The 19,039-nt window shown below is 39.9% G+C and overlaps 2 protein-coding genes across 3 annotated transcripts in view; one reads left to right on the forward strand and one right to left on the reverse strand.

Moving 5' to 3' along the window:
- Positions 1–19,039, reverse strand: part of LOC118742368 (uncharacterized protein DDB_G0283357) — a 242,541-nt gene that overhangs the window by 216,704 nt on the left and 6,798 nt on the right. The gene's annotated exons all lie outside the window — the stretch shown is intronic.
- Positions 7–4,683, forward strand: LOC118742367. Its single transcript, XM_036474387.1, has 2 exons — positions 7–4,531; positions 4,593–4,683. Exon 1 carries the CDS (start codon positions 103–105, stop codon positions 4,291–4,293), a length of 4,191 nt encoding a protein of 1,396 aa, XP_036330280.1. The 5' UTR covers positions 7–102; the 3' UTR covers positions 4,294–4,531; positions 4,593–4,683.

Genomic DNA, 19,039 nt, shown 5'->3' on the forward strand with positions numbered 1-19,039 from the left:
TTTTTCCACACAAACGAGGTCAACAGTGAAAGTTCGTGGCGAGATAAATGCGAAGCGTGTGCAGAGAGGCACACACTCAGTAAGTGTAAAAGATTTTTAGACATGGATCAAGGAGAGAGGTGGCGTTTAGTTCGTCGAAGAAGACTCTGCTTTAATTGTTTGAAAGGCAATCACCGTAGCAGCGTTTGTCATGAACAGCACGAGTGTGGTAATGAGCATTGCACAAAACGGTGGCATATCCTCCTTCACGAGCGTAGCGGAAGAGAACGTGTACGCGGGGTATCGCACAGGCAACAATCTTCACGGCAAGCATCGAATCACGTAGCACAGCAGCAGCAACAAGCCGTGCAGCTACAACCCGTTTCACCGGAGGGAATACAACAAGTTTTTACGAACACTATCCCGTCTAACAAAGCATCGAAATTGTTGTTTAAAATTGTACCAGTTATATTGTATGCCAATTCGAGGGAAATCAAAACTTATGCGTTTTTCGACGAAGGGTCTGCTATATCACTAATCAACCGTGCCTTAGCAACTCGCCTTGGGCTTAAGGGGTACAGCGATAGTATAACGTTGCAATGGTTTGGCAGCACAACTGTCACTGAACCTTCTTGTAGGGTAGATGTAGAGATTTCCGGCATTGAGCGAGGTAGCAAGAAGTTTAATATGCGAAACGTGCGTACGGTTTCAAATCTCCAATTGCCAATGCAGTCGATAAGCCTGTCGGACCTTCATTATAAGGATCAACATCTGCCACTACGCGAGTATTCTGGCGCTGTGCCCGAACTCCTAATAGGATTGGACAATGCGTATCTTGGAGTACCACGACGAACGGCTCACGACGGTAGCAGAGGTTATGCGGTGGTGCTGACAAAACTCGGATGGGTAATCTACGGAGCAGGGCGACGTCCATTGAACCAGGCGCGTTATCATACAATGTTTGCGCGAGTGAGTGAAGCGGGCGAAACTTCTCAGCTGGAGGACCTCATCCATGATTACATAATCAACGAAAGCATGGGCGTAGGTGTTGTGAAACAGGTGATTGAAGCCGAAGATATTGTGAGGGCAAAGAAACTGTTGCAGGAGAATACAAAGCGCAACGGAAACCAATTTGAAACGTGTTTATTGTGGAAGGATGATAACATAGAGTTGCCGGCAAGTAGGGAGATGGCAGAAAAGAGATTTTACGCACTAGAGAGAAAATTTAAACGCGACGACGATTTGAAAAAAGCATATGCGACGATTATAGCAGGGTATGTGGCGAAAGGGTACGCCAGTAAACTAAGTGAAGAGGAGGCAGCAGTTAAAGGCAAGCGTACCTGGTATTTGCCTCATTTCGCCGTGTATAACCCGAATAAGCCCGCGAAAATCAGGTTAGTGTTTGACGCAGCAGCGGAGTCAGAAGGGGTGTCGTTGAACTCGGCACTGTTAAGTGGGCCAGATTTATTGCAGCCGCTGGGAACGGTGCTAATGAAATTTAGGCAAAAACAAATCGGGGTTTGCGCCGACATAGTGGAGATGTTCCACCAGGTGAAGATTCGAGATGAAGACTTGTCGTCACAACGATTTTTATGGAGATACGATCCTGAGGCCCGCTTGGATGAATACGTAATGAATGTGATGACCTTCGGAGCCACATGCTCGCCGTGTTCAGCGCAGTTCGTAAAGAACAAAAACGCTGACGATTTTGAGGAGTTCCCTGAAGCAGTGGCAGCCATCAAAAATAACCACTATGTCGACGACTTTGTACATTGTTTCTCTAGCGAAGAAGATGCCCTGAGAATAACGAGCCAGGTAATTCGGATCCATAAAAAAGGTGGTTTTGAACTGAAAAGGTTCGTGTCTAACTCTGAGGTCATTAGCAATTTAAATAAAGAACCCTTTTCCATGCCTATGTTGAACCTTGATAGGGAAAACGCCCAGCTGTTTCAGAAGGTGCTCGGGATGTCCTGGAATACCGAGGAAGATGCCTTAAAGTTTGTGCTGTCCTTTGGGAAGGTGAATCGGGATGTTTTTAACAAGGAAAGGAAACCAACAAAACGCGAGGTGCTCAGCGTAGCAATGTCTGTCTTTGATCCATTTGGAATAGCAGCGGAATACTCCTTAGAAGCGAAACTAATCCTGCAAGCGATGTGGCGAGAGCGTAAAGGCTGGGACGAGAGAGTTTCAGATGCGGTATATGAGAACTGGAGAAGGTGGCTTGAAGCGCTGCGGGAATTGGAGAAGATAACTGTACCCCGCTGCTACGGAGCGACATTTATGCTAATACCAGTAGAACTGCACGTGTTTTCGGACGCAAGCGAGTCAGCATATGCAGCTGTAGCCTACTGGAGGCTTCAGGATGAATGCAGCAACACTCGAACGTGCTTCATCGCTGGGAAGACCAAATGTGCTCCTATCAAACTCGTATCCGTTCCTCGCCTTGAGCTGCAGTCGGCAGTGCTCGCTGCGCGCCTTAGACAAAATGTTGTCAACAGCCATGATAAGGTCCCGGTCAAGGTAGTGATGTGGTCGGACTCGAAAACCGTTCTAGCCTGGATAAAATCAGATCACCGACGTTATAAGCCTTATGTAGCGCATCGAGTCAACGAAATCCTGGAAAATAGCGAGTTAGACGAATGGAGATGGCTGCCGAGTGCCCTCAATCCTGCGGACTTTGGGACACGCCCTAGAGATCGTAAGCGCGAATCTTTTTGGTTAACAGGACCGAAATTCCTCAAAGAAGAAGAAAAAAACTGGCCACCGAACGTAGTATGCGACGCTACCAATGTGGAACTTCGAAATAAATTTACGTTTCTTTTAATACAAATTGATACAAATTTTTTAAAGAAATTTTCATGTTTTTTGAAACTTAAGAGAGTAGTCAGCTGGACACTGAGATTTGTGAAAAACTGCCGTACCACGGAAGGAATGCGAGCTTATGGGAACTTAAAGGTAAACGAGCTTGAACGAGCTGAAATGTGTATCGTCCGAGCGGTGCAAATGGAAGCCTTCCTGGATGAATATCATTCCCTGCAGGCAGGCGATAAGATAGAGAAGGGCAGCGCGCTTTGGAACCTGAGTCCCATCATGGACGATAACGGCATAATGAGAATTGGCGGTCGAATAGACGCAGCAACCATGGTTCCGACCTGGACGAGACGCCCCGCGATCTTACCTAACAAATGTCATGTAACAGAAATTATAGTTGACTATTTTCATCGAATTTGGAGACATCAGAATGAGTCGACGATAATCGCCGAAATTCGTCGTAAGTATTGGATGCCGCGCATAAGAACGGAAGTACGTCGCGCCGCTGCGAGATGTCAAGTATGCCTCAAGGAGAAAGCCGTTCCTCGACCGCCACAGATGGGACAACTACCAGCAGACCGGCTTACACCATTTGTTAGGCCTTTTACCTACACAGGATTAGATTACATGGGCCCGTTTACGATAACCATCGGTCGGCGTAGCGAAAAGCGCTGGATCGCTTTATTCACTTGCCTTACTACACGGGCGATACACTTGGAATTGGCGAAGGACTTGACTACTGATACTTGCCTGATGTGTTTGAGAAATTTTATGTGCCGACGTGGTATTCCTGTGCGTATTCGGTCGGATAATGGTACGAACTTTGTCGGCGCTGACAGAGAATTGAAGCGACAATTGAAGGAGTTTAATGACGGTAAGATAGCCGATGCACTTGTAAACAAGAATGTAGAGTGGGTATTCAACTGTCCCTCAAATCCCCACGCTGGTGGCTGCTGGGAGCGTCTAGTGCGGAGCGTTAAGCGAGCTATGGGGCACGCACTATATAATGAAAACCTACATGAGCACAGCCTTTACCATCTCATGTGCGAGGCGGAAAACATCGTAAATTCGAGGCCTCTGACTCACATCCCGTTGGACACCGCCACTGACGAACCTCTAACCCCAAACCATTTTCTTATAGGTACACCAAACTCCGAGCAAACACCGCACCCGCAGGAAGAGAAGTTCCAGGCCACACGTAAGCAATGGCGAAAAGTTCAACAAACGCAGTATCGATTTTGGAAGAAGTGGGTTAACGAATACCTGCCTGACCTCGTCCGAAGAACCAAATGGTACCAACCGGTAGAGCTCCTAGCAGTAGGAGACCTCGTACTCGTATGCGACAGTAGCCAGCATCGATCCAGATGGCTCATGGGACGCCTGGTGAAGGTATTCCCGGGAAAAGATGGTCAAGTGAGATCTGCAGAAGTCCAGACGAAGACGGGCACATTTAAGCGGCCGGCCTGCATCTTAGCTAAGCTGGAGTTGGGTAAATCTGGTTAGATTTACGGGGGAGGGGCTGTTAGCGCAGTTACTTGCTTGTTCATTTGAATGTATTAGTCTATTTGTACCTTAATGTTGTTAGAGTAGTCACTTGCTTGTTCAAGCGAGCCAATCCTCTGAATGTACCATAATGTAATGTAACGATTGTTATCGATTCTAATTTTGTAAAAACGACCACATCACTAATGAAAAACTCATTCGTGATCTGGAGTTTTAAGCGGAGGAAGCACACAAAAGTGTAAGAGTTGTTTTTTATTGAAAAATTATTAATTGTAACCTAACGTATGTGTATTTTTTAGGAAATAAAGCATCACGCCTTGTAAAGCGTTTTTCTCAGCAAGGCTAGCTCTTATTTTTTCGTTCCTCGCCAGATCACGTTTCAACAGCGTATTTCCTGATAAAGAATTGTTGCAACCATCAATTTTGAATAAATTAGCTTTAATATTTACTGATTTATCGAGGATTTCGTATTTCTCGAAATTACCGTTATATGGGATGTGAGCGTGGTTATTGTCCGATTTTAAAATTTCGGCCATTTGGTATGCTGTACCAGGGTCAACAACTGTGGCAAGTTTGGAAGAAATTGGTGCAGCGGGCGTGGCTACGCCCATTTTTCAAAAAATTTTAATATTCTTATTTCTCGTCTAAAAGTTATTCTAAATGTCAATTTTGAGTGAATTATCTTCAGTAGTTACTAAAATATCGCAGTTTTCGTATTTCTGAAAATTACCGTTATATGGGAGGTAGGCGTGGTTATTGTCCGATTTCGCCCATTTTCAATACCATCCGTCCTACGCCCAAAAAAAGAGCATGTACGAAGTTTCGTTAAGATATCTCAATTTTTACTCGAGTTATCGTGTGCACAGACGGACGGACGGACGGACAGACAGTCACCGCTTAATCGATTTCTCTTTTCATTCTGATCATTTATGTATACATTTGTCTATATCTATCTCGATTCGTTTTGCCTGTTACAAACAACCGTTATGTGAACAAAGTTATAATACCCTTGTGCACAAGTGCGCTTGGGTATAAAAATGCGGTCGAGCAAACATTTTTGAGTTGTATAGCCAAAAATAATATTTTTGCAAAAACTTTGTTTTCATAAAAAGTTTAATAACTCAGTAAACTTTCATCCGATTTTTGAAAGTAAACACTCGTTTTACTCATCGTTAAACTTAGTTTTACAATCAATTTAGGATTAGTATGGTTTTCTTATAGTGCGTAAAAAGCTCAACAAATTTGAAAAAAGTTGAAAAAGTAAAAAAAAGGTGTTTGATGGGTAAATACACACAGATCTCTTAGGCGAAACTCGGTTCATAATGAACTAAGTTACAGGATTATAAGTGCACAAAAGTACGAAAAACCGGTTTTTTTTAACGGTAAATCAAGATTTTTGGGTTGTTTGGCAAATTTAATATTTCGATTCTTGTTTTACTCGAAAATATCTCGCAGAAAATATACATAACTTCCCAGGTATTTTTTGGTGTCGCACAGTGTAATTCATTAATAATATTTATCCCTGTTCGATGAACATTTAATGTATGGGTGAGCTAACGTGGCATCATTCTTGCCGCCCCATACATTTTTGAAAATTTCTCGGATATCAAGTGAGCACCTAATAATTTTGGTGACCCTAAAAAGCACCAAATTTCTCAATAACACAGTCCGATACGATTTTCCAGCCACCATAAAATCAAACATTTTCGGAGAGTAGAGACAAAAACAAAGTATCCTATTTTGCCGTTTCTGATTTTTCAAACTTTATTAGATTACATAGTAAAAGGTTTTTGGGGTTTCTGATTACGAATTTAAAATGTCAGATTTTTATGAGAAAGGTCCTTTGAGTAGCTGAATAAAGAACTGAAATCAGTGTTCAAAAATTCAAAATGGCGGAACCAATATCTTTGTGCAAATTTCATAAAAATCTGTACTTTATTTTTGTCTCTACTCTCCGAAAATGTTTCATTTTTTCATGATTCTAAGAAAAGTTAAAGTTGTATGCATGTTCCACGAACATTTATTCGATGTGTCAGCTAACGTGCCATCATGCTTGCTGGCCCATAGATTTTTACAAATTTCTCGGATATCAAGTGAGCACCTAAATTAATTTTGGTGGATTTTACAAGCCTCTAACAGGTCTATTCTGCGCTGGTAATAAGAAGTTTGTAACCGGTAAATAAAGTTTCTGTCAATTTTTAAACCCTTTTCACATTCTGTGTACTCTTGTAACCGGTAAATTTTGTTACCATCTCATAAGCTGGTAACAAAGTATTGCCCCGTGAATATACCAGAATTTGCACAATTCTTCATAGCTGAATTGCTGAATATTTTAACTGCATTACCAACGTACCTAGAATCCGGTTACAAAATCTTCGGTAACGTGCAGAATAGACGTGTAAATGGCGCTTGATATTTATCAGTTTTTGACGAAAATTTAATGTAAGCGTTATCAGTGTTGCCGTTGAGAACTTTCAGAAAGTCGCAACAAGGGGTCATTGACGAAAAAAAGGGTCACCATATTATTTTTGCTTTTCTTTACTTGTAAAAGAATAGATTTGACAACCAACGTCAAAATCAAGGGTTGCAAACATACACAGAAATCGAGTTGCTGCAAAAAGAATCTGATAAGGCGCAAAAGTCCCACATAATTTTGCAGGAGTAGTGTTTGTTTTATCTGTTACAACAAATATATAAAAAAACACATACACATTAAAGTTTAGCCGAAAAACAAATATAAATACATATATACTATATATATATAAACCAACTCACATTGTTTATGTTAAATTTTTGGACCTTTTTAATCAAAACTATCGATAGTATCGACATTTTCGATAGTATCGATACTATCGATGGTTGTGACTATCGACTATCGAAACTATCGATGGCCACGACTATCGATAGTTGTTCAGCTCTACGTCATTACCGCCGTCAGAAATATTACGGTGCCGTCAAATTATATGAGGATGGTTCCGTACGCAGAAGTGGAAAAGTTTTGACTGCCATTCACCTGGGAGTGGCCAGAAGTGATTATTGTACGTACGGTTCAAAACGCAGCTCATACCGTCCGGATATTTATATCAAATAAAACACCTCTTTGAGGTAAAATTTTCGAGTGACGAAAGCTGAACTAGAAACACAAAATTTACGATATCAGTATCGTGACGAAAATTATACGCATTTTTAAACTGCCTTTCAAACGTACGGAAAATCTTTTTAAAGTGAAACTTCTTTAGCGGCGGTTGGTTGGGCGGAAGTGATGCAACGGAAATGGTGCAACGGAAATTAATTGGGCTGAAACAAGTACTTCTTGTGTATATGCAACGGAAATGATGCAACAGAAATGATGCAACGGAAATGGTGAAACGGAAATGGTGCAACGGGAATGGTTGGGGCTGAAACAAGTATGTGTATGCATATGGTATAAATTTAACAAAAATTTGCTAACCTTTTGAATAACACTTAGAAAAAGACCAATACAAGAATGAAAGTAAAGGGGAGTACGTACATAGATAAAGAAAATGATTATGGCAAAGGTAAAAATAACAATAAAAACAAAGATGCGTAAAGATAATGGCAAAAATGAAGACCAAGGTAAATCTAAACACTTTACTTATATATATAAGAACAAATGTGAAGGGGAATATGTAGCTGAAAAAAATGATGAACATAGAAGTAAAGACAAAGAGGAGGATGAGGATACCGATAAAAGCAAAGATGAAAAAGGGGAAGAAAGATTAAAATAGAGGTAATTAAAGAGGAAAGGATATAGAGAGAGACACAGAGACTCAATCTGGGAACTATTTTCGGATTTTAGAGATTTTCGGGATTCTCGAGACATATCTATAAAATAATCGATATTTTTATCGGTCTTGTTATCGATATTTATCGATTTTGTTATCGATTTAGTTATCGATATTTATCCATTCTGTTATCGATATTTATCGATTTTGTTATCGATATAAATCGATGTTGTTATCGATATCTATCGATTTTGTTATCGATATTTATCAATTTTGATATCAATATTTATAGATTTTGTTATCGATATTTATCGATTTTGTTATCGATATTTATAGATTTTGTTATCGATATTTTTATCGATTTTCTAATCGATTTAGATACCAATGGCATTATAGATGTTGCTATTGAAATTTTTATCGAATTTGTCATCGATTTTGGTATCGGTATTTTGATGGACGTTATAATCGATTTTGTTATCGATAGAGTATAATGATAAAAATGAAGATAATGGAAAAACAGAATGTTATTAAACAGTGGTAGAGGTAGGGATCTACATTGATAGAAAAAAAGCGAAAAAATATAACCTTAAGCAAAAGCAGATGTGTGTATGGTAGGGATGTAAATTTTCGGGGTTTTGTCGATCCCGGGATTTTCGGGATCTGAAAATTCAATCCCGGGATAACGGGATTGTCCCGAAATTCAGGCAAAAGTGCAACACATCTGTAATCATCCTATTATAGTATTTTAAATCAGAATGATATAACAAAAAAAGTACAATTTATTGTAATTCATTTACATATTTATTAAGGCGATAAATCAGTATTTTCAATCAACAAAAAAAAAAACATAAAATTTGACAAACATATATGTACGTATGTACATATCCTCATTAATTTATAACATAGCTTTTGTACTACAAGTACAAATGCATATACGGTCACTCACAGAAATATTTTGCATAGATTTTTTTTTGTAATATTCAGAATATTTTTCATGGTATTTTTTTTGTTAGTTTAAAAAAATATATATGTATGTGCAATTTTGAAGTTGCTAAAACATCCCGTTGACATTTTATATTTTTTTTTGCCACAAAAAAATTCGTTATAAGGAAGAAAATGCCCAACATCGTCAGTAAAAAAAAAAATCAAAAATCAAGGGAGTTTTTAGCAACTTTAAAATTGCACTTTATTGTATTAAATTGAATGGGCTATAAAACTGCATAATAGAATTTTTTGTAAAAATTATGATTAAAAAGTTTGATATTTTTATGATAATTTGGTGAACTTAAACCAACTTTCTCTAAAGTGTGAAATTTTGATTTACATGATTTTTGTTGTAAAATGAGCTATATACTTTTTTTAATAAACAAAAAAATACCATGAAAAATATTTTGAATATTGCGAAAAAATCGATGCAAAATATTTTTGTAGGTGACTGTATTTGGTACAGCAGTAACTGCCTATGTAAATATAAAATTTTTTAAATCACTGTTTGAGATCAATTTAAGATATTATCAGAATATTTAAATAATAATAAAAAAGTTAACACATTTAAGTAAAAAATAAATATATAAGTGCATCACCTATTCCATTTGAGCGAAGCAAAATTACAGTATATTTTGCTTTGCTGCCTCTATGCTTAAGTGCACATTTAAGATACCTACCCCAAAATGCGCATCAAAAGCATTATTTTTAACATTTATAAGGAAACTGCTCCGATAGATGCATTCAACATACGTGCACATTGGCGATACCTGCCTTAAAAATTGTGCGACTGCTATCAATTATCAATGAAAGTATTACGTTTACCTGCACTGGCCCTACAATTACCTAATTTTACAACCTTTTATTTATTTTGCTCATCTCGCAGAACAACGAAAATGGCTATCAATTTATGTAGTTATACAGATAATTAGATAACATTCGGTAAAAATTTCGCTTGCAGTAATTTCTACATGGTAAGTGCTCCGCCAATATTTGGTTTCATAGGGATTCGGATACCATCCTCATTGAAGTAGTAAAGAAAATTCGCTTAAGTGCCTTTTTCGGTTTTTCGTGCAAAGAACGATGTGCGGGATTTAAATTGACTAATCCCGGGATATTCGGGATAAGTAACGTAAGGATGGTTCCGTGCGCAGAAGTGGAAAACTTTTGACTGCCATTCACCTGGGAGTGGCCAGAAGCGATTCTTGTGCGTACGGTTCAAATCGCAGCTCACAACGTCCGGATATTTATATCCACGTATCCTCTGGGTAGCAACCAAACACCCGTTTGGGAGCGAGCTAAAGTGAGAAGGCGTAAAACTTCGCGTGCGCTGGGTTTGGGTCCCGCCACGTTAAAACCCCGCCCAATGAAAAATTCCAACAAGCCTCGGATGAGACCCCCTTTTTCTGATGACGACCACGGCAAACGTATAAAGGACTATGATTTAAGGGTATGCACCTGGAATATCCGGACCCTTAATGGGGAAGGTGCCTCTGCCCGGCTGGTTGATGTCCTCGGGAAGACAAAGGCTGACATCACCGCCATCCAAGAAATGCGATGGACGGGGCAAGGTAAAGTAAGCGTGAAGCCTTGCGACGTCTACTACAGTTCCCACGTAAAGGAGCGCAAATTCGGTGTTGGATTCGTGGTAGGAGAGAGACTCCGTCGCCGAGTACAGGCGTTCACCCCGGTGGACGAACGTCTAGCCACAATCCGCATCAAAGCTAGATTCTTCAACATCTCGCTCATCTGCGCCCATGCCCCGACGGAAGAGAAGGATGAGGCGTCCAAGGATCTCTTCTATGAGCGCTTGGAACGTACATATGAGCGCTGCCCCCGACACGATGTCAAAATCGTGCTTGGCGATTTTAATGCCAAGGTGGGCAAGGAAGGGATCTTTGGCGCCACTGTCGGAAAATTCAGCCTCCACGACGAAACGTCCGATAACGGACTGAGGCTGATCGACTTCGCCGGGGCCCGAAATATGGTAATATGTAGTACTAGGTTCCAGCATAAGAACATCCACCAAGCTACATGGCTGTCTCCAGATCGAAAAACGAGAAACCAAATCGATCATGTTGTGATAGACGGAAGGCATGCTTCAAGCGTTTTGGACGTACGTACACTCCGAGGGCCAAACATCGACTCGGACCACTATCTTGTTGTAGCCAAGATACGCACCCGCCTCTGTGCAGCAAAAAATGTGCGCCCAACAATGCAAGGAAAGCTTAACGTCGAAAAGCTGCAATCACAACAGACGGCCAATTTATTCGCCACTCGACTCACACACCTGCTCTCTGAGAGCACTCTTCAACAATCCGACGTACGCGAGCAGTGGAACCACATTTCCCGATCATTAAGTACCGCCGCCGAAGAAGTAGTTGGATTTCAGCGAGCCCGAAAGAACAACTGGTACGATGAGGAATGTCAAGAAGCCGCAGAGAAAAAAGATGCCGCCTACAGGGCCACGCTGCGATCGGGCGCAACGCGAGCCATGTGGGACCGTTATAGGGAACTGAAGAAGGAAGCGAGACGTATTTGCCGCAATAAGAAGAGAGAGGCCGAAATACGTGAGTGCGAAGAGCTTGAGATGCTGGCCGACAGGAAGAACGCCCGAAAATTCTACCAGAGGGTTAGGCGACTTACGGAAGGTTTCAAGACCGGGGCGAACTCCTGTAAGAACAACAATGGCGACCTAGTGACCGATGTCCAGAATATACTTAAATTGTGGAGGGAACACTTTTATAACCTACTGAATGGTAGCAGCGCTGAAAGTAGTGAGGAAGACGAACCCGAGTCCCCAGTCGATGATGATGGAGTAGCTGTCCCACCGCCTGACTATGACGAGGTACGAATAGCGATTACGCGGCTGAAAAAACAACAAAGCTGCTGGAGCTGACGGCCTGCCAGCCAAGCTATTCAAGTACGGCGGCGAGGAGCTGATGAGGTGCATGCATCAGCTCGTATGCAGAATATGGTCAGATGAACGCATGCCCGACGACTGGAATTTAAGTGTGCTCTGCCCAATCCACAAGAAAGGCGACCCCGCCATACGCGCCAACTACCGCGGAATTAGCCTTCTAAGCATAGGTTACAAGGTCTTATCGAGCGTATTGTGCGAAAGACTGAAGCCCACCGTCAACGAGCTGATTGGACCTTATCAGTGTGGCTTTAGGCCTGGAAAATCCACCATAGATCAGGTATTCACAATACGCCAAATCTTGGAAAAGACCCGCGAGAATAGGATCGACACACACCATCTATTTGTCGATTTCAAAGCCGCTTTCGACAGCACGAAGAGAAGTTGCCTTTATGCCGCGATGTCTGAATTTGGTATCCCCGCGAAACTAATACGGCTGTGTAAAATGACGTTGAGCAATACCACCAGCTCCGTCAGAATAGGGAAGGACCTCTCCGAGCCGTTTGATACCAAACGAGGTTTCAGACAAGGGGACCCCCTTTCGTGTGATTTCTTTAATCTTATGTTGGAGAAGATAATAAGAGCCGCAGAACTGAACCGCTCAGGCACAATACTTTATAAGAGCGTACAATTGCTGGCGTATGCCGACGACATCGATATTATCGGTAAAAACAAGGGCTACGTCTGTTCTGCCTTCTCGGGATTGGATAGAGAAGCAAAGCGAATGGGTCTGGTGGTGAACGAGGACAAAACGAAGTATCTCCTGTCAGCACACAAACAGTAAGAGCATACGCGTCTTGGCACCCACCTCACTGTTGACAGTTACAAGTTTGAAAAAGTAGACGACTTCGTTTATTTGGGAACCAGCATTAACACCAATAATAATGTCAGCCTTGAAATCCAACGGAGAATCACTCTTGCCAACAAGTGCTACTTTGGGCTGAGTAGGCAATTGAGAAGTAAAGTCCTCTCTCGTCGTACAAAGATCACACTCTATAAGTCACTCATCATGCCTGTGCTGGTGTATGGCGCGGAAGCATGGACAATGAAAGCATCTGATGAGGCGGCTCTTGGAGTTTTCGAGAGAAATATTCTGCGAAAGATTTACGGACCTTTACGCGTTGGTGATGGCGAATATCGCAGACGATTTAACGATGAGCTGTATGAGCTTTACAACGATATAGACATAGTGCAGCGAATTAAAATTCAGCGGCTCCGCTGGCTTGGCCATGTCGTTCGGATGGACAGAAACGCTCCTGCTCTGAAAATATTCAACGCGGGCCGCGATGCTGGGAACAGAGGAAGAGGAAGGCCTCCTCTGCGTTGGAAAGACCAGGTGGAGAAGGACTTGGCTTCACTTGGCATTTTCAATTGGCGTCAGTTAGCACAGAAGAGAAATGACTGGCGTGCTGTTTTGGACTCGGCCAAAATCGCTTAGGCGGTTACAGCGCCAAATAAGAAGAAGAAGAACGTAAGTTTCACTTCTACAGTGTAGACCAGGCGCACTTACTTTTTTTTATTCATACGAATCGTTGCAAAAGTTCTGTTTTTTTTGTGTTTTGTGTTTCTAGCAGTAAACGGAAATTCACAACGTTCCGAATAAATAAAAAAAGATTTTCCGTACGTTTCAAAGGCAGTTAAAAAATGCGTATAATTTTCGTCACGAAATTGATATCATAAATTTTGTGTTTCTAGTTCAGCTTTCGTCACTCGAAAATTTTACCTCAAAGAGGTGTTTTATTTGATATCAATTAGTTTGGAGTATCAAATTTAAAATCGACGAAAATTCATAACAATAATCTAAATGTTTTATTTTTCTCAAATAAATTCCTAAAAATATTATCTAAATCTAAATTATGTATTCCGATCGATGTGTCTATTGAAACACATAATTTTTCGAATACGGAATAAAGGGAAAAAGAATGATCATATCCTTGGTATTCGAAAAAAAAAAATATGAGATATGATAAAAACTTATCAACTGGGTACCAACTTTGGATACAATAAACAACTGTCTTCGTCTGATAGTCTCGTAGTTTATTTTTGTTAAGATTTCTACCGGGTGTGGGGCGCACACATGTGCTTTTTTTTAAGAAGTTTTACTTCTATCACGTGTACGGTGTTGCACTCGTGCTATTAAACTAATGCTTTTTTCTCAAGTAGTTTTGCTCAGTGGCAATTTATACATACATATGTATGTAAGTATTAGCGGCACATTGGGTGAACTAAATGCATTCATACATACATATTTATGTACAACTGTAGGTAATATTGTACGCGTCTTCCCAGGTTGGGTAAGTGCGGGTGATAAACCCATGTAGCATGGTTAAATACTGTGTAGATACCTGCAATTAAAATGGGGAAAAATGTTACAATTTCGGCATGTGACTGAAAAAAGTCTAAAATACACATAAATTGTGGCTTCCAAGACATGTACGAAGTGATTAACACAGCTGCATCCTTCAACTTGTCAACTCGCGGGAAATTCCCCGATTTGCAGGGAATTTCGGTTTAAGTGGCAACCGGGGAATGGGCGATTTTTTTCGGGGAACTGGGTATGTTATTTTTATATCTTAAAGTAACCAAATTAGACGGATATGTTAATTTTTAACCATTTGACCCTTTTTGGAACGACATTTTTTCAATTTGAATAGCAATATCTCCACAACAAAAATTTTACCAGATATAAGCTATATGCCAGATGAAAGCTAAGGTTTTGGGCTAGACTTATGCAAACTTAGAATAAAATCGACTGACCAGTTTTTGAGAAAATGCCCGAAATCTCTATTTTCAGCAGCCCGATTTTTAGTTTTCAGGCGATAACGTTATGGCGTATTTATAGTTTATAAACACAAAAGATAGCGTTAGATAGCTTGTTTGAAGACCCTTGTACTGATATCCACATCAATGACATGGACTGAGTAGTGCGGCCTCAGTGGTAGTTTAAAAAATTGCCTTTTTTTCGAATTTCAGGCAGCAGCGCCACGCCCACACAGGCATACGAATCAAAACATCCTGGAACAAAACCCTCTTAGTTTTTTGTGTACTTTAATTCCTGGAAGTTTGAAAAAAATTAAATGATGGTACGTACAGACGCCACATACATACCAAAGCATCTCGTAGTGGAGACACGAACTAAAACACATTTACCTCTATATCTTTCCAAATAGTGGCCGGAACTTAATATATAAGGTATCGTTTCAAAGGTATTGGCCTATAGAATAACACTTAATATGCCCCCTTAAACCGGCAAAAGCAAAACAACGTTTTTTGTTTCTCAACACTTTAGCCTAATTTTTAAGAATCCGGTTAATCGTTTACGAAGCTTGAATATATTTTCTGGACACACTCTGCAAGACCTTTCCAGTGATATATCAAACATGTCGACTGGACGTCTGGATAAAAACTTCCAAATCTCGTGTATATATAAGCGAGTCATTTCAACATGCTACTGTTGCTGCTTTCGTCACTCGCGCGCACTGCCGTGCGCTGTGATCCACGTATCCTCTGGGTAGCAACAAACACCCGTTTGGGAGCGAGCTAAAGTGAGAAGGCGTAATACTTCGCGTGCGCTGGGTTTGGGTCCCGCCACGTTAAAACCCCGCCCAACGTAAAACAACAAAGAGCCTCGGATGAGACTCCCTTTTTTTGATGACGACCAGGGCAAACGTATAAAGGACTATGATTAAGGGTATATGGAATATCTGGACCCTTAATGGGGAAGGTGCCTCTGCCCGGCTGGTTGATGTCCTCGGGAAGACAAAGGCTGACATCACTGCCATCCAAGAAATGCGATGGACGGGGCAAGGCAAGGTAAGCGTGAAGCCTTGCAACGTCTACTACAGTTGCCACGTAAAGGAGCACAAATTAGGTGTTGGATTCGTGGTAGGTGGACGAACGTCTAGCCACAGCCCGCATCAATGCTAGATTTTTCAACATCTCGCTCATCTGCGCCCATGCGCCGACGGAAGAGAAGGACGATGCGTTCAAAGATCTCTTCTATGAGCGCTTAGAGCGTACACATGAGCGCTGCCCTGACACGATGTCAAAATCGTGCTCGGCCATTTTAATGCCTAGGTAGGCAAGGAGTGGATCTTGGGCGCCACTGTCCAGCGTTGCCACTTACAAATTGTTTCCCCTACCAATTTCGCAACCTTCCAAATAAATTTCAATTGCAAAAAAGTCTCAGAATGCATACAATTCATTTTTTTAAGATTAAATGTTTCGAATACAAAAAATGTACAGACATACATACATATATGAGACATTATTTTTCATATCGGACACCAAATTTTGTGTCACACTTTCGATTGGCTTACAATTTTTTTATGGATTCTATACATGAAATAAGCTAAGAGGTGTTCGAGGTTATATCGGTTCTGCTGATCGTAGAAACTTCATCTTAACGTCATTTTAAGGCTAATGGTCTGATTATGACAACTTAACGTAACTTACAGCTCTCTCTTAAAAATTCTGTTAAATGCGTGTTGCTTATAATTGAACAGCCGAAACTTAACGTAGCTTAATGCCACGTCGAAATCTGTTTCATTTTGATTCTCTAAGTTCTACTTTCCGTTAAGTTAAGTTAAGTTACCATAATCAGGCTTTAAGAAAGGGGTTTATCATTTATATATATATAGTATAAGTATAACAAGCGCATTTATACCTGCATTTACATATTTATTTCTCGTTTGTTTTAAAATGTACAAAGTACATATAGGCCAATCTTTTTTAAGTCGGACGGATTTAGTAAAAAAAATTATGTCATGTCACCGATTCGCTTCGCTGGGGTTCTATATATGAAATAAGCTAACACGTATTCGAGGAATGTTTTTCTTCTTTTTTTTTTTCGTCGGAAAAAACATTGTTGTTTCTTAAAAAAACCATCTCGTCATAAAGAAAAATATTTTGAAAATAGTTCTTGAAAAACCCCCCTTTTTCGAACCTCGTTTTTATAGAGCCGCTTTGGTGTAGTGGTAAGCAGTGCGCGCTTCCACTCCGCAATGCCTGGGTTCAACCCCTGGTAAAAGCAACATCGAAAAAAATAATAGAAAAAAAGGTGTTTTCTTAACAGCGGTCGCCCCTCGGCAGGCAATGGCAAACCTCCGAGTGTATTTCTGCCATGAAAAACAGCTTCTCATAAAAATACAATCGCCGTTCGGAGTCGGCGTTAAACTGTAGGTCCCTCCTCTTTGTGTGAGAACATCAAGGCGCACGCCACTATCTATCTATTATTATTATTATTATAAATAAGGATTACGATGGTATAACTTTAAATCCATAATTTACTGGTCTGCACTATGCAAATCAACTTCAAAAAGTTCAACTGTTAATAGCTAAGTTAGCTTTAGGACAATCTTGACCACCTTATATATAGAAATGTTAAGCCCGTTTCATAGCTTTGAAACGTTAAGATGAAGTCTCTACGATCAGCAGGACCCGAGGTATAACGATTTGAAGAAGTACATGGTTAGTCAGAATCACGAAAAAATGCAAAGTTTGACAGATCATATCTCCGACGAAAAAAAGAAGAAAAAATTCCTCGAACACGTGTTAGCTTATTTCATGTATAGAACTCACAAAAAAAATTTGAAGCGAATCGGTGGCATGACATAATTTTTTTTACGAATCCGTCCGACTTAAAAAAGATTGGCTCATATGTACTTTGTACATTTTAAAACAAACGAGAAATAAATATGTAAATGCAGGCATAAATGCGCTTGTTATACTTGCATTGTGCTGCAGCCAGAGTTGCCAACTGAACTATAATATATATGTAGTATTGTACTATTTTTTGGGTCTGCATACTATATACTGTTGGAAAAAAATATATTATGCAGAAATACTATATTTCTTCAATTATAAATATAAATATATTTCAGTCATTTGTAAGAAAGAAATGTTTTAAAATGGATGACATGTATACTGAAATATCAATATTAAAATAAACATACTTTAAAACAAAGGGTCCACAGATCAAAAATGGCAACATTTTCAAAAACACTTTGACGGATTTACCAAATTTACTTAAAATTATTTCGCTTATGCTCTCTATTCCTGCAACTTCAGCATTCACAGAAAGAGTTTTTTCCATTAAGATTTTGAAATGGTGAGATGAGAGAAATAAAGCGAATATCTCAATAATAAAAAATGAGCTTTTGATTTATATTAATATAAATATTGATACACTGAGGGAAATAATGCATAGTAAAAATTAATATTTTATATTTGATTATCGTTTAAAAATGTTCGAATTTAAATATAATATTTTCATACAAAATTTATTACGCACGCATTGGACTGTTCACAACTGAGTATATATATGAGTGTACATACGCACCCCAAGCATGCAGAGCGCCGCTCTGAGAGCGGTGACAACACACACATTCATACATAGTACATGTTTATCCGCACAAATCGCGTGCTGTGATGTTGATGGATATTCAACATTTGAAAGCAAATTTATATGTCTGGGTGTCGCTGAGTGCGCAAAGATGCATGCCACAATTTGTTGATATCCAGAGATGGTCAGGGTTCGAATACCACTGCGGGCAACATGCAAGTTAAATATTTTTTTTTAGTTTTTGTCTTGATTATTCACTTTACGGATGCTTTTTCAGAACGAACGCGGTCATTTTAATATGCGCATAATTGAATTGAATATTTACCGATATACAGTATTTTCGTTGACGTTTATAGTAAGATCAATTACGTTTCTATTTGATTTTAATATTTTTTCCCCTCAGTGTAGCGATAAAGTATACGACACTTTCAAAGAAATATATTTTTTTATAGAGGAAATGCATAAGAAAGAAAAAAGATGTACACTTAAAAAGCATTTTCACTTTTTCTTAAAAAAAAAATACTATATATATTTGAAGTGTACTATATTTTTTCAGACTTTTTTGAAAAGTACTATACATTTCTTTGAAAACGTTGGCAACCCTAGCTGCAGCGCATAACATGAGTCTGCCACATATCGAATCTGTTTAATGGGCTTTTCATGCAAGCGATTATCCTGCGCAGCGCATGACAGGGCAAGACAGCGACGTCTGGAGAATTTTTATTTTTCGCAATGTTACATTTTTAAAGAGAG

The sequence above is a fragment of the Rhagoletis pomonella genome, unplaced genomic scaffold, assembly GCF_013731165.1.
Source record: "Rhagoletis pomonella isolate Grant_MI unplaced genomic scaffold, Rhpom_1.0 Rhpom_scaffold_00007, whole genome shotgun sequence".
NCBI lineage: Eukaryota > Metazoa > Arthropoda > Insecta > Diptera > Tephritidae > Rhagoletis > Rhagoletis pomonella.

Excerpts from the sequence above, each read along its gene's own strand:
- LOC118742367 (XM_036474387.1), top strand. The coding sequence starts at position 103 with ATGGATCAAGGAGAGAGGTGGCGTTTAGTTCGTCGAAGAAGACTCTGC.